Below are 14,381 nucleotides of genomic sequence, written 5' to 3' on the forward strand. Positions count from 1 at the left end.
TCCCTATGCTGGAGTACCTGGGGGCGGCCTCCCGGAGCAGTGGGAGGTCGCAGGTGAGATATTGTGTGCCGCTCTGTCGCTCTCCAAAGAAGGATCGAGCATGCTAGAAAGAAAAGACTACTCCGATTTAATTGCTTTACCTGTCGGGAAATCCCTGACCTGCACCTGTGGCGAGTGCGAAGGATCCCTGCAGCGACGCAATGTCTGAAAGCTTGGAAGACCAGATCGTGCGGCTGGAGCTTCAACTTCGTGGCCTGCGCCAGTTTGTCACCTTCAGAGTGGCGCCTTCGTCACCTAAAAAGGACGTAACCAAGGACTCAGACGCCTCTGAACTAGAGGTAAGAGTGCCTGCCCCTGTTCGGCAGCCAACAATTGTAAATGCCGCTGCTGTTGCGGCACCGGTGAGACTTACCTACGCCAGGAGTTACCGCGTACAGTCTGCGACACCGGAACCCACAGAGCCTCCTGCTGTGGTTACACCTAGGCCCATGGAGCTACCAACTGTATATACCCCTAGGCCTATGGGGCCCATACCAGTAAGGGGTCCATTTATGCTCCAATTGCCACCCAATACTATTTTGTGGGCCCATCCTTATGTGGATCATCGTGTCCGGCCAATTTGAAAATGGAGCCAGGGAGCACCACTGTTATGCCAAGTGGATTTGACATGCCCCTGTGAGTAGGCCGGCCAGGCCATGATATTGCTTCTTTTGCCAAGGGACCTTACTAAAGAGGATTTAACCCTTCCAGGACAGGAGTCCTTTGTTTTGGTCCTCTGTTGCTGCTGCCAGTTGCCCACGGCTCAGTGGAGGCGGTAAACCACTGAAAATACCACATGCATCAAGGCCATATTGTTTACAGGACCTCCTGCCTGCTTCTTCAATACTTGAGCCAAGTTGTGCCTATTTTTGTTTGCACCTTTAACCCTTTTTAACCCCCTTTTCAGGTTGATTAAGGGATATTTGTCATGGCTGAGGATGGGGAAAACTCTCAGCCGTGCGGCATCAGGAGATGTAAGGTCGCTACTTGACCAGTAACACAGAATTAGGGAGCAGGTCACCTCCTATAGCTTCCCTAATCTGACCCTGACTCCTAGCTGCATGAGCCGCCCTTGAAGGTAGGAGGACTCATGCTCAGGAACCTTGGATCCCTTCTGACCCTCCGATGATCCCTGTACTAGGAGCTGGGTAGACAGCCCGTTCCTCCTGGACACGGAGTAACAGGAGTCTAGAATGGCCAAGCTATAAAGAAAGGGGAACATAAACAGACATATGGCAATGGCAGGTAAGTGCAACTAGAACCACACTTACCTGCCACAGACCCACAACCTGGAACCCACGTGCAAGTGCTGCTGTCCACAAACAACACAAAGGACACCGCACACACAGACGTCACACGGGAACTCAGGAAACCATATTCTGCAATAAATAAAGACCAAACAAACATCTTCTAAACACCATACATAAACCTATGACCACAAGGGTGGCCCCCACTGGCAGATGGAATACACAGGAGGCTGCTCCAGCTAACCATGGCTGAAGTACCCCTCAGACAAGGATATTCACTGAGGCTTTATAGGCCCAAGTAGCCACACCCACATAGACACACCCCGTGTTCACACACACAGAAGGGATTTAACCCTTCCAACACCAGGCAAGGGAAGAGGGACTCTTAAAGGGGAATGCACACATAAACAAACACACTTCACCTGTTGCCGCGTGGCAATCATGTCCTGGGGATCAGCCATAGGGCTGAGACACTGCCACCACATGCACAACAACACCACACGTTGCCACGGGCAACCGAGTGAAGGAAAGTGTCACAAAACAAACAGCTGGCCGTGACAATATTGCAGCACTTCTTTTTATATGCCATTCTAAATAATGTGGACTACTTTTATGTGCTGTGATTTTTATTATGCAACTTAAATTCCAAGGAAATGTGAGCCTCTGAGATCTTGCTACTTTAAAGAAAATGTGCCCAGAGATGGACTCCACTGCATGTGAGCCTCTGTGATCTTATACCTCTGCTCTTGCTTTATATGCAGCTATACTTATCACTTTCACTGAATAATTTTACAAGAAGGAAACCTGGGTATGGACTCATTTTTATTCCTTCAGCCTCCAAGAATTGTTATTTGATGTTTACAATTTTCTATGGACTACTACTGTTTTATTATGGACAATTGCACTTAAAATATTAATATGGACTATCCTGGTATTATTGATACGCTGCACCAGGTCAGCGCCCCTGTTCCCTTACATTATCCTGAGAGAAGAGAACGACGCCCCTTTTCACCGAACTTGCTCCTTCTCCAGTGGAACTACCTGATGTATACATATAATGTACTTGCAAATGTAGATGTATTTTCCTGCTTTGCACTATTTTTCTCTTTCAGGTGCAGTATCCAGCTGGGCGGGGCCCCTTCATGTTGCGCCGCGGACGGGCAACGTTGTAGCATGGGGGTATGTAGTGTCCCACTAGGTAGGGGTGGGCACTACACAAGGGTCAATTGGGTCACATGTTACTTCTGCTCACAAGGGATAGTAATATTATATTTAACTATGTACTTTAATGTATTTTATATGTGCTTTTGTATGCAATGTTTCCCCTGTGTCATGCATAGCAGGGCTATTAGGGTGTAGTTAGGCATCCTAGACACTAGAGGGAGATAGGGAGCCCCTAGCATAAATGTTCAGGCCCAGACAGGGAGGAGTTAGATCCCCTGTGTCATGCATAGCAGGGCTATTAGGGTGTAGTTAGGCATCCTAGACACTAGAGGGAGATAGGGAGCCCCTAGCATAAATGTTCAGGCCCAGACAGGGAGGAGTTAGATCATAGTCAGGAGTCTGTGGAGACAGAAGTGAGAAGGTACCAGCCAGAGATATGCTGAGGGCCTCCTCCTGACATGCAGCTTGATAGCCCTGGCTGCTAGCTACGACCATGAGGCTAGTAAAGAACTCTAGCCTGCCTGTAGATCAAGTGAGCCGCAGTTAGCTCAGAAGACTCCCCAGTAGTAGGAGTGCACCTCCTGGGAGAAACCTGCAGTCATCTATTTAATCCAGCAGAGAATCCAGCTAATAAGCAAAGGTACTGTGATAGTTAAAGCAAGTGCCAATACTGGAGGAAGGAATTCATTTACCAAGGATTTAAACTAGCAATTAGGCAACCGGGCCTTGGGATCCAGCCAGCTAGAATAGCTGTGGGGATAGAGCAGTATTGTACTGCAAAGCATTAACTGTATACCCTCCAAGTATCTTGCAAGATTGAAACCTGCTGTGCTGTGAAGTAAACCTGCTGTGCATTTGTACTATAAAGAACTGTATTATTATCACCTACTGCAACTGTCTGTATAAAGTTGGACTGTTTCCTAAAGTAAAGCAACGTTTGGTATACCACCTGTGTACTCCATTAATCCTCCTGCAAATCGGTGTGCCACTGTTACAGGCACTGGCGTCACGATCCTTAAAGGGACCTCGCCTCAGGCACTCAAAACACCTGCAACATCCCGGGCACCTCACCCAACATCAGGCCAGGTCTCTCCATACAGAGTGTGCCCCAGAGGAACTTGTGTCTACCTCTCATTCACTGCCGCATGCCTGCCCAGGGTTCTCCTCCAAAAAGTGAGTAACCCTCGATTGCCCATAACCGTGACCTCACTGTCGCTATACCCTGCAGGTCTGGCGTGCTGCACACTCTCCTATCGCCGCCCTGACCCTAGGGATCATCAATGTGAGGATTGCCACTGTGAATAATTGTTGCAGCCAGAGCCACTACCACTCCCATCCTCTGCTCCTCTTCCTCCAAGGCTTGTGGCACATATATAGCTGTCAGTCAATAATAGCTGTTCACAGGGTAGTCTTAACTGGGACAATATCCTCAAAAATAGTACATACACTGCGTGCAGAATTATTAGGCAAATGAGTATTTTGACCACATCATCCTCTTTATGCATGTTGTCTTACTCCAAGCTGTATAGGCTCGAAAGCCTACTACCAATTAAGCATATTAGGTGATGTGCATCTCTGTAATGAGAAGGGGTGTGATCTAATGACATCAACACCCTATATTAGGTGTGCATAATTATTAGGCAACTTCCTTTTCTTTGGCAAAATGGGTCAAAAGAAGGACTTGACAGGCTCAGAAAAGTCAAAAATAGTGAGATATCTTGCAGAGGGATGCAGCACTCTTAAAATTGCAAAGCTTCTGAAGCGTGATCATCGAACAATCAAGCGTTTCATTCAAAATAGTCAACAGGGTCGCAAGAAGCGTGTGGAAAAACCAAGGCGCAAAATAACTGCCCATGAACTGAGAAAAGTCAAGCGTGCAGCTGCCAAGATGCCACTTGCCACCAGTTTGGCCATATTTCAGAGCTGCAACATCACTGGAGTGCCCAAAAGCACAAGGTGTGCAATACTCAGAGACATAGCCAAGGTAAGAAAGGCTGAAAGACGACCACCACTGAACAAGACACACAAGCTGAAACGTCAAGACTGGGCCAAGAAATATCTCAAGACTGATTTTTCTAAGGTTTTATGGACTGATGAAATGAGAGTGAGTCTTGATGGGCCAGATGGATGGGCCCGTGGCTGGATTGGTAAAGGGCAGAGAGCTCCAGTCCGACTCAGACGCCAGCAAGGTGGAGGTGGAGTACTGGTTTGGGCTGGTATCATCAAAGATGAGCTTGTGGGGCCTTTTCGGGTTGAGGATGGAGTCAAGCTCAACTCCCAGTCCTACTGCCAGTTTCTGGAAGACACCTTCTTCAAGCAGTGGTACAGGAAGAAGTCTGCATCCTTCAAGAAAAACATGATTTTAATGCAGGACAATGCTCCATCACACGCGTCCAAGTACTCCACAGCGTGGCTGGCAAGAAAGGGTATAAAAGAAGAAAATCTAATGATATGGCCTCTTTGTTCACCTGATCTGAACCCCATTGAGAACCTGTGGTCCATCATCAAATGTGAGATTTACAAGGAGGGAAAACAGTACACCTCTCTGAACAGTGTCTGGGAGGCTGTGGTTGCTGCTGCACGCAATGTTGATGGTGAAAAGATCAAAACACTGACAGAATCCATGGATGGCAGGCTTTTGAGTGTCCTTGCAAAGAAAGGTGGCTATATTGGTCACTGATTTGTTTTTGTTTTGTTTTTGAATGTCAGAAATGTATATTTGTGAATGTTGAGATGTTATATTGGTTTCACTGGTAAAAATAAATAATTGAAATGGGTATATATTTGTTTTTTGTTAAGTTGCCTAATAATTATGCACAGTAATAGTCACCTGCACACACAGATATCCCCCTAAAATAGCTAAAACTAAAAACTACTTCCAAAAATATTCAGCTTTGATATTAATGAGTTTTTTGGGTTCATTGAGAACATGGTTGTTGTTCAATAATAAAATTAATCCTCAAAAATACAACTTGCCTAATAATTCTGCACTCCCTGTACACAAATTTTTTTAAACGATCTTAAATTTTCATGGTTAGAAGTACATATCTTGTGGGGAAAAAAGGATTAAGAACAAGGAAAAAAACAATGTGGTTAAATAGAAATGTTAAAAGGAACAATAATTCACAAAAAGAAAGCAAATGAGTAAGAAGGTAGGAAATAAGCACTAAAAACTAGAAGGGGAAAAATTGAATTTGTAGAAAAAAAACAGCAGCAAAGCTAGAAAAAGGCTTATTGCCAAAGAGAATACAACTACCCCCAATATGTTTTTCAATTAAATTAAATGTTAAAAAAGTGAAAAGTGAAAATGTTGGCCCTTTAAAAAGCTGTGAGAGAAGAGTTGTGTGTTTGAGTGATTAGAGGATTAAAAGGCCTCTGCCAGTGCGCCTGTGCGAGATTACGGCACTTCTCTTCAATTTCACAGAGGCAAGTGCAGTGAATAAATTAGCTAGGAAGCGGCTCTGGGTGGGGGGGATATCTGTGGACGGCTCTGGGTGGGGGGGATATCTGTGGACGGCTCTGGGTGGGGGGGATATCTGTGGACGGCACTGAAGGGGGGGATATCTGTGGACGGCACTGAAGGGGGGGATATCTGTGGACGGCACTGAAGGGGGGATATCTGTGGACTGCACCGAAGGGGGATATCTGTGTACGGCACTGAAGGGGGGGATATCTGTGGACGGCACTGAAGGGGGGGTTATCTGTGGACGGCACTGAAGGGGGGGATATCTGTGGACGGCACTGAAGGGGGGGAATCTGTGGACGGCACTGAAGGGGGGGGATATCTGTGGACGGCACTGAAGGGGGGGATATCTGTGGATGGCACTGAAGGGATATCTGTGGACGGCACTGAAGGGGGGGATATCTGTGGACGGCACTGAAGGGGGGGATATCTGTGGACGGCACTGAAGGGGGGATATCTGTGGACGGCACTGAAGGGGGGGATATCTGTGGACGGCACTGAAGGGGGGGATATCTGTGGACGGCACTGAAGGGGGGATATCTGTGGACTGCACCGAAGGGGGATATTTGTGTACGGCACTGAAGGGGGGGATATCTGTGTACGGCACTGAAGGGGGGGATATCTGTGGACGGCACTGAAGGGGGGGTTATCTGTGGACGGCACTGAAGGGGGGGATATCTGTGGACGGCACTGAAGGGGGGGAATCTGTGGACAGCACTGAAGGGGGGGAATCTGTGGACGGCACTGAAGGGGGGGGATATCTGTGGACGGCACTGAAGGGGGGGATATCTGTGGATGGCACTGAAGGGATATCTGTGGACGGCACTGAAGGGGGGGGATATCTGTGGACGGCACTGAAGGGGGGATATCTGTGGACGGCACTGAAGGGGGGATATCTGTGGATGGCACTGAAGGGGGGCTATCTGTGGACAGCACTGTAGGGGAGATAGAGCGCCCTGCTGTAGGAGAAGCCGGCGGGAGATGAAAGGATGAGGTGCCAGCTCCTGGTGGTGTCGGGCACACAGCGCAAGCATGGCGGTGGAGGATCTGACTGAAGCCTAAAGACCAGACATCAAGGTAGACCTGCAGAAGAAGGTGACAGCGAAGTATGTGATGTATACATGTGTGTTATGTATGTAGTGCAGTGTGTGATCATCACATACTGCACTACATACATTACACACATGTATACATCACATGCCCCCTCACAGTAATAATGCCAAGATATGTGCCCTCTTCACAGATGTAATGCTCACACATGCCCCCTCACAGTAGTTATGCCCAGATATGTGCCCTCCTCACAGCAGTTATACCCTGATATGTGCCCCCTCACAGTAGTTATGCCCAGATATGTGCCCCCTCACAGTAGTTATGCCCAGATATGTGCCCCCTCACAGTAGTTATGCCCAGATATGTGCCCTCTTCACAGTAGTTATGCCCTGATATGTGCCCTCCTCACAGTAGTTACACCCTGATATGTGCCCCCTCACAGTAGTTATGCCCAGATATGTGCCCCCTCACAGTAGTTATGCCCAGATATGTGCCCCCTCACAGTACTTATGCCAGATATGTGCCCTCTTCACTGTAGTTATGCTCACTCGTGCCCCCTCACAGTAGTTATGCCCGGATATGTGCCCTCCTCACAGCTCACAGTAGTTATACCCTGATATGTGCCCTCCTCACAGTAGTTATACCCTGATATGTGCCCTCTTCACAGTAGTAATGCTCACACGTGCCCCCTCACAGCGTTTGCATTTCTTTCTGGCAAAGCTACCTGGTTCCGGCCCGCAAAATTTATACCAAGTCTAGTGCGGCCCTCAGACGAAAAATGGTTGGGCACCACTGGTCTAAGTAAACCTAGGAGGTATGGGTCCTAGATTAATGCCAGGAACTCCTCCTCCATGACCCCATAACTAGATGAGTAGCAACGAATAGTGTCACCCAGCAGTCGTATCGGGTGAAGGAAAACTCGGACACATGTCGGACCAACCTTTAAAACAGATACACAATGTTACACAATTCAAGCTCAAGAAAATAAAAAAATGATTAAATGAAAAAAAAATAAAGATATTAATAGCCACATGGAAGTCCATGTACCTGCTAGGTTTACTTAGACTATATGTGGTGACCATGATTTTTTAATCCTCTAGTTCCATTTTATGAAACCTTTAGTGGTGCTAGGGGACGGGAACGGGGACATTTACCATGCCCTCGGACCCGATCCCACAGTTGTGGGGGCGCAGCCAGCAGCCTAGGTTTTAGCGTCCCCCCATTGAACGCCCTTAGGTTTCATTTGAATATCATAAGCGATAACTTAGGGTATTGCGCAATATATCCCCTTATTTACTTCTAGTGCCTGATTGTTATTTACACTCATGCGCATAGATAACCTGCGCTCTGCAGGCTCCATCTTTGTTCCTGGTTTGAGTACCACTTGGTCCCGGATGCGCGTGGATCTAATAGAAATCTCGTGCTAACATGATGACGCCGGTGCACTGGCGATCACAACACGCCACAATATAACCACATGGGGATCCATTCTGAAGGGTGAGCGACTCACGTATTTTCAATTAATTACTTATTCATTATTTTGCACATGGGCACAATCATCATCTTAGAGGGAAACCATTATGAGTTTATTATGTTTATTACTTGATCATGATTATATATGAACATTATTGGGATTGTACTTATGAATTATAGACACTGTATATTGTATTATGAAATTTTTACTGTTATCCCTATGTACACATTGATAATCATGGTAATAATTTCATTGATTCCATTGATTTGATAATTATGCACAATATTGTAGCTTGCTATAAATATTTGGTTGAAGCACTGCTTTCACAGCTTGACAAAGGCTCAATTGAGCTGAGCTGAAATGCTGTATTTGGTGTAATAAAGGATCCATTTTTCTTCACTTAAGTCCGGAGTGCTGCCCTGTGCTTACTTTTACTAATATACAGTATATCTCAAAAAATAAAGGTAATACTAAAATGCCACACCCTAGATCTCAATGAATGAAATATTCCAGTTGCAAATCTTTATTCATTATATAGTGGAATGTGTTGAGAACAATAAAACATAAAAATGATCAATGTAAATCAAAATTAATATCTCATGAAGGTCTGGATTTGGAAAGACTCAAAATCAAAGTGGAAAATCAAATTTCAGGCTGATCCAACTACAGTGGAAATGCCTCAAGACAAGGAAATTAGACTCAGTAGTGGTTGTGGCCTCAACGTGCCTGTATGACCTCCCTACAATGCCTGGGCATGCTCCTGATGTGGCAGTGGATGTTCTCCTGAGGGATCTCCTCCCAGACATGGATTAAAGCGTCAGTCAACTCCTAGACAGTCTGTGGTGCAACGTAGAGTTGGTGGATGGAATGAGACATGATGTCCCAGATGTGCTCGATTGGATTCAGGTCTGGGGAATTGGCAGGCCAATCTCTAACATCAATGTCTTCATCATGCAGGAACTGGTGACACACTTCAGCCACATGAGGCCTAGCATTGTCATGCATAAGAAGGAACCCAGGGCCCACTGCACCTGCATATGGTCTCACAATGAGTCTGAGGATCTCATCCTGATACCTAATGGAAGTCAGGGTACCTCTGGATAGCACATGGAGGGCTGTGTGGCCCTCCAAAGAAACGCCTCCCCACACCATTATTGGGCCACTGCCAAACCAGTCATGCTGTAGGATGTTGCAGGCAGTAGAAGGTTCTTCACGGCGTCTCCAGACTCGCGTCTCGCACATGTGCTCAGTGCGAACCTGCTCTTATCCGTGAAGAGCACAGGGCGCCAATGTCGAATCTGCTAATTTTGGTGTTCTCTGGCAAATGCCAATCGCCCTGCACGGGGTTTGGCTGTAAGCACAACACCGATTTGTGAATGTTGGGCCCTCATACCATGCTCATGGAGTCTGTTGGAGACAGTTTAAGCAGACACATGCACATTTGTGGCCTGCTGGAGGTCATTTTGCAGGGCTCTGGCACTGCTCCTCCTGTTCCTCCTTGCATAAAGGAGGAGGTAGAGGTCCTGCTGCTGGGTGGTTGCCCTCCTACGGCCCCCTCCACGTCTCCTGGTGTACTGGCCTGTCTCCTGGTACATTATCTGCTCCATGCTCTGGACACTGTGCTAATAGACACAGCTAACCTTTTTGCCACAGCTCGCATTGATGTGCCATTCTGGATGAGCTGCACTACTTGAGCAACTTATGTGGGTTGTGGACACCGCCTCATGCTACCTCTAGGGGTGAGAGCAATGAAAAAATGCAAAAGTGACCAAAACAGCCAAAAAGGATGAGAATAGAGAAATGGTCTGTGGTCACCATCTGCAGAACCACTCCTTTAAAGGGGTTGTCTTGCTAATTGCCTATAATTTCTATCTGTTGTCTGTTTAATTTGCACAACAGCAGGAAAAATTTATTCGCAATCAGTACTGCTTCATAACTGGACACGCTGATTTCACAGAAGTGTGATTGACTTGGAGTTACATTGTGTTGTTTAAGTGTTCCCTTTATTTTTTTGAGCAGTGTATATACATGTGTGTGTATTTTGTTTTGTGCCATTACATTTTTTGTAATTGCTAAATAGATTATATGTTTAAGTTAATGTGGTAAATTTTTTCCCTCCCATACAGCAGGTCCTGGGTTCAAGATCCAGCAGAGACAATCTGGAAAATATGACAAACAAAAGTTAACTACACAAGGGTGTTGTCAAGAGATATCAGTCCTGAAGGCCCATCTCCCTTCATGTCAGAGTGCCATAGAAAAGAGTAGAGACCGCTTAGAGCACAGCTGTGAGCAGTATCTGAAAGGGAAGGGGCTAACCATGACTCCATAGAGAAAAGAAGGGACTTCTTACATTATCAAAAAGGGGGCAGGACCATTCAGCACAGGAAGGCCCACAACCTGGCAGGCCCTATAGCAACCATGTGGTCTGCCTCTATTGATGGTATGTGCAGCTTGCCAGTCCGCAGGGGTAGAACACGTGAGGTTCACGGTGGGCCGGTATGTACATACAGTTCACCGGTTACTCACGGTTTAGCAGTCGCCTCCCTGGGCCAGCAGTGCAGTGAAGGGGAGAACAGCACTGGATTCTCCGGGGCACACTCGGTTACAGGGGACACCGGCCAGGTGGTGATTCAGGTGCCCTTGATGGTGAATGGTTGCTGAGTGCTTGTGCGGCTGGGCCCCTGACTTAGATATTGTCGTGATGCCAGCACCTTTGTGGTGCAAAATGTTGAGGATGGTAGTGGTATGAAGTTAGGAAAATGAGGCAGGTTTAAATCCAACGGTAAACTTTACTATAACTAGGTTCTTGATAACGGTTTACATCCAGCAATAAAACAGTCTCTGGTATACATGCTAGTTGGATGTGATTAATCCCAGTAACAGCTGTGCTGGTAATATTGCTAGGGTAGTTAGTTATGTACTCACTGATAAACAGTTCTATAGTCTGGTTCTGTTGATCCAGCTCTTTAATGGTGAGGCTGCCAGAAGCTAATAAGTCCTTCACCTGGAATCCAAAGGTCCTTAAAGCCTGAATGAACGGCTGTTGTCCTTTGTGTCTTTATCCTCTCTGTTTCTCTTGAATTGCCTTGCATTTAACACAGCTACAGCTGCACTCTCACTCCTTCACTTCCCAATTCTCCTCTCAACTCCCTAACTAGGCCTGAACTGTCATATATATATATATATATATATACTGTGGTGCTACCCCATCTAGTGGTGGATGTATGTAATGCACCTGACAGCCTGGTAACAAGGGATTTTACACAGTAGTACATTACAGCATGATATTGCAGATGACATCAAAAAGCTTTTGCAGTTCCCACGAAAGCCAGTTGGACGCTGCATATGCTACTGACTAGAATTCTGGAGAAGGGTTGTTGATCCAGGAAGTTATTCTGATTGCCAGATTGAAGCCAGGAAGAAACTTTCTACTGCCTACAATGAGGAAAAATGGGTACAGCATGAGTTTTTTAATTTATTTTTTGGATGGTGAATTCAGAAAGTCTTTAGACCCTTAACATTTTAAGTTGCAGTCTTGTGCTAAAATTACCGTATTTTTTTCCCACAAAACGCACCTAGGTTTTACAAGAGTACAATAAGAAAAAAATATTTTTCATTAGATCTCAGATCAGGCCAGCAATCAGAACCCGAATGTTAATCAGACCTCATCTGACAGCCCCAATCAGACCCCCAATGTTAATAATACCCCAGTAAGACCTTAGATCAGACCCCCATGCCATTTATGAGCCCCCATGCCAATTATGAGCCCCCATTATTAGTCCCATGCCATTTCAGATGCCCCCCGGGCCATTTCAGATGCCCCTAGTGCCATAGAGAAAATAAAATAAAAAACCTACTTACCTCTCCTGCTCCTGGACGCTGCCGCTACTCTCCTCTAGTGCGCTCGGTCTTCCTCCTCCTCTGTCTGCTGTGCTGTGACCCGACACGCACAGCGTGAGGTCACAGAGCGCCCTCACGCTGTGCACAGCCGACAGCGGAGGACCGGGAAGCGGTGAGTACAGAGCATTCATCACTTCCCGGTCCTCCAGTACTAGTATTCATTAGTATTCGCCCCATAAGAAAAATGCGTCTTATGGGGCGAAAAATACGGTAAACAAAAAATCAGTTTTTTCCTTATCCATCTGCATTCAGTCCGCTCTAATGAGAAAGTGAAAACTGAAATTCATAAATGTTTTCAAATTTATTAAAAAGGAAAAACTAAAATTCCACATTGACAGAAGTATTCAGTCCCTTTTCTATGACACTTGAAATTTAGTTCTGGGGACCTTCACAATGGCTTTCATAATTCTTAAATGGAAGATGTTTGGAACAACCAGGACTCTTCCTAGAGCTGGCCACAGTGAAGCAAGGTAGTGACAGCATCATGGCGAGATTTCAATAGCTGGGACAAAGATTCTGGTCAGAGTTAAGTGAAAACTAGAGCAAAGAACAGAGATATTCTTAATGAAAACCTCATCCAGTGTACTCTGACCTTAAGACTGGCCTGTAGGTTTCCAACAAAAGAATGACCCTAAGCACACAACCAAGATAATAGCTGAGTGGCTTATGGACAACTCTGTGAATGTCCTTGAGTGGCCCAGCCAGGGCCCAATCAAACGTCTCTGGAGAGACCTGCAAACATCTGTCCACTGACAGTTCCCATCAACCCTGAAGGTACTTGAGAGGACCTGCAGAGAAGAATGGCAGAAAATCCCCAAATCCAGGTGTGCAAACCTTGTCATCATAGCCGAGATGACTGGAGGCTGTAATTGTTGCCAAAGTCACTTCAACTGCTGAGAAAAGGGTCTAAATACAATAGTTTTAGTTTTTTTTTTCTTTTCAATAAATTATCTAACATTCTTTTCTAAATGATGGGGGGAAATTTTAGCTTTTTTTTATATTTTTGCACAAGACCGCCACATAACAGAATATAATAAAAAAAAGTGCAAGGGTCTGAAAACTTTCTGAATTCTCTTTAAATGACATTATACACAGTACATTCAAAACATTATGTTTTCCTAATCATCGAGAGACTAATAGCCAATTTTAGAACTGTCATCTCTTTAGGGAGAATCTTAAAAAGAATTCACTAAGTGGTCTGCCTCAATTAAATATTTTGGCATTCTAAGTGCATTTTCCTAATTGTTTTTAATAATGCTTTAGCAGCTCCCCCATTACTCACAAATTGAATGCTCATAATCACATTGCTTATTAATTAATAATAGTCCCTGCAATGCAAATCTAGAAACTTAATGTGCAATTTTCTGAGGTGAAAATATGTATTTCTTCTTAATTAAAACAAAAACAATTAAAATGAATCAACACTTCTAAGATTAAGTGATTGCAGGTTGATTAAGCAACATATCTAATACTTGCTATGATAACACTGTGTGCCTTTTATTGATTTCCTTTAACTACTGTATTTTGATACTTATTACCTATTTGAAATGATTTATAAACAGCTGATAGATTTTGGGTTCATTTGGAAACGTTTTTGAATGTTATTTCATAAGGTGAAGCTCCTTGTGCACCAAGTTTGACCATATAGTTGACAGCATAAACATTTAACACTTTTTTTCTTACTCTTTGAAGTTTGTTTTGTGCATTGGCGAAAGGTACACCAATTTTATCAAAAGTCGCACCTGGTTTGATAAATTCGGCATATATCTTGTCTAGAAATATTAAAGCAATTTTCCTATGCCACTCCATTCCCCTTCTGGAGTGGGTTTGTGTCTATTTTAAAGTCACAACGTTAAATCTGGAGTGCAACTAATTAAAATACCTAACCACACAAACTTTCAGAACTATCTACTGCTAATGGTTTCATCTGATGGGAAAAAAAACTGTGGTAAAATGACATTAATTCTTTGCCAATGCAATTTTCCTATGGTAATTTGTTGTTCAAATACATAAAAATACCCTTTGTAAACCCAGCCTAATGGTG

The 14,381-nt window shown here is 45.0% G+C and overlaps 1 protein-coding gene across 1 annotated transcript in view; it reads left to right on the forward strand.

Moving 5' to 3' along the window:
* Positions 1 to 200: 200 nt before the first annotated feature.
* Positions 201 to 14,381, forward strand: part of LOC120993757 (NADH-cytochrome b5 reductase 1) — a 372,914-nt gene continuing 358,733 nt past the window's right edge. Inside the window, exon 1 of the mRNA XM_040422226.1 lies at positions 201 to 338. Coding sequence (XP_040278160.1) covers positions 201 to 338 — 138 coding nt within the window. The remainder of the gene's footprint in view (positions 339 to 14,381) is intronic.

This window comes from Bufo bufo, chromosome 3, assembly GCF_905171765.1.
Source record: "Bufo bufo chromosome 3, aBufBuf1.1, whole genome shotgun sequence".
NCBI lineage: Eukaryota > Metazoa > Chordata > Amphibia > Anura > Bufonidae > Bufo > Bufo bufo.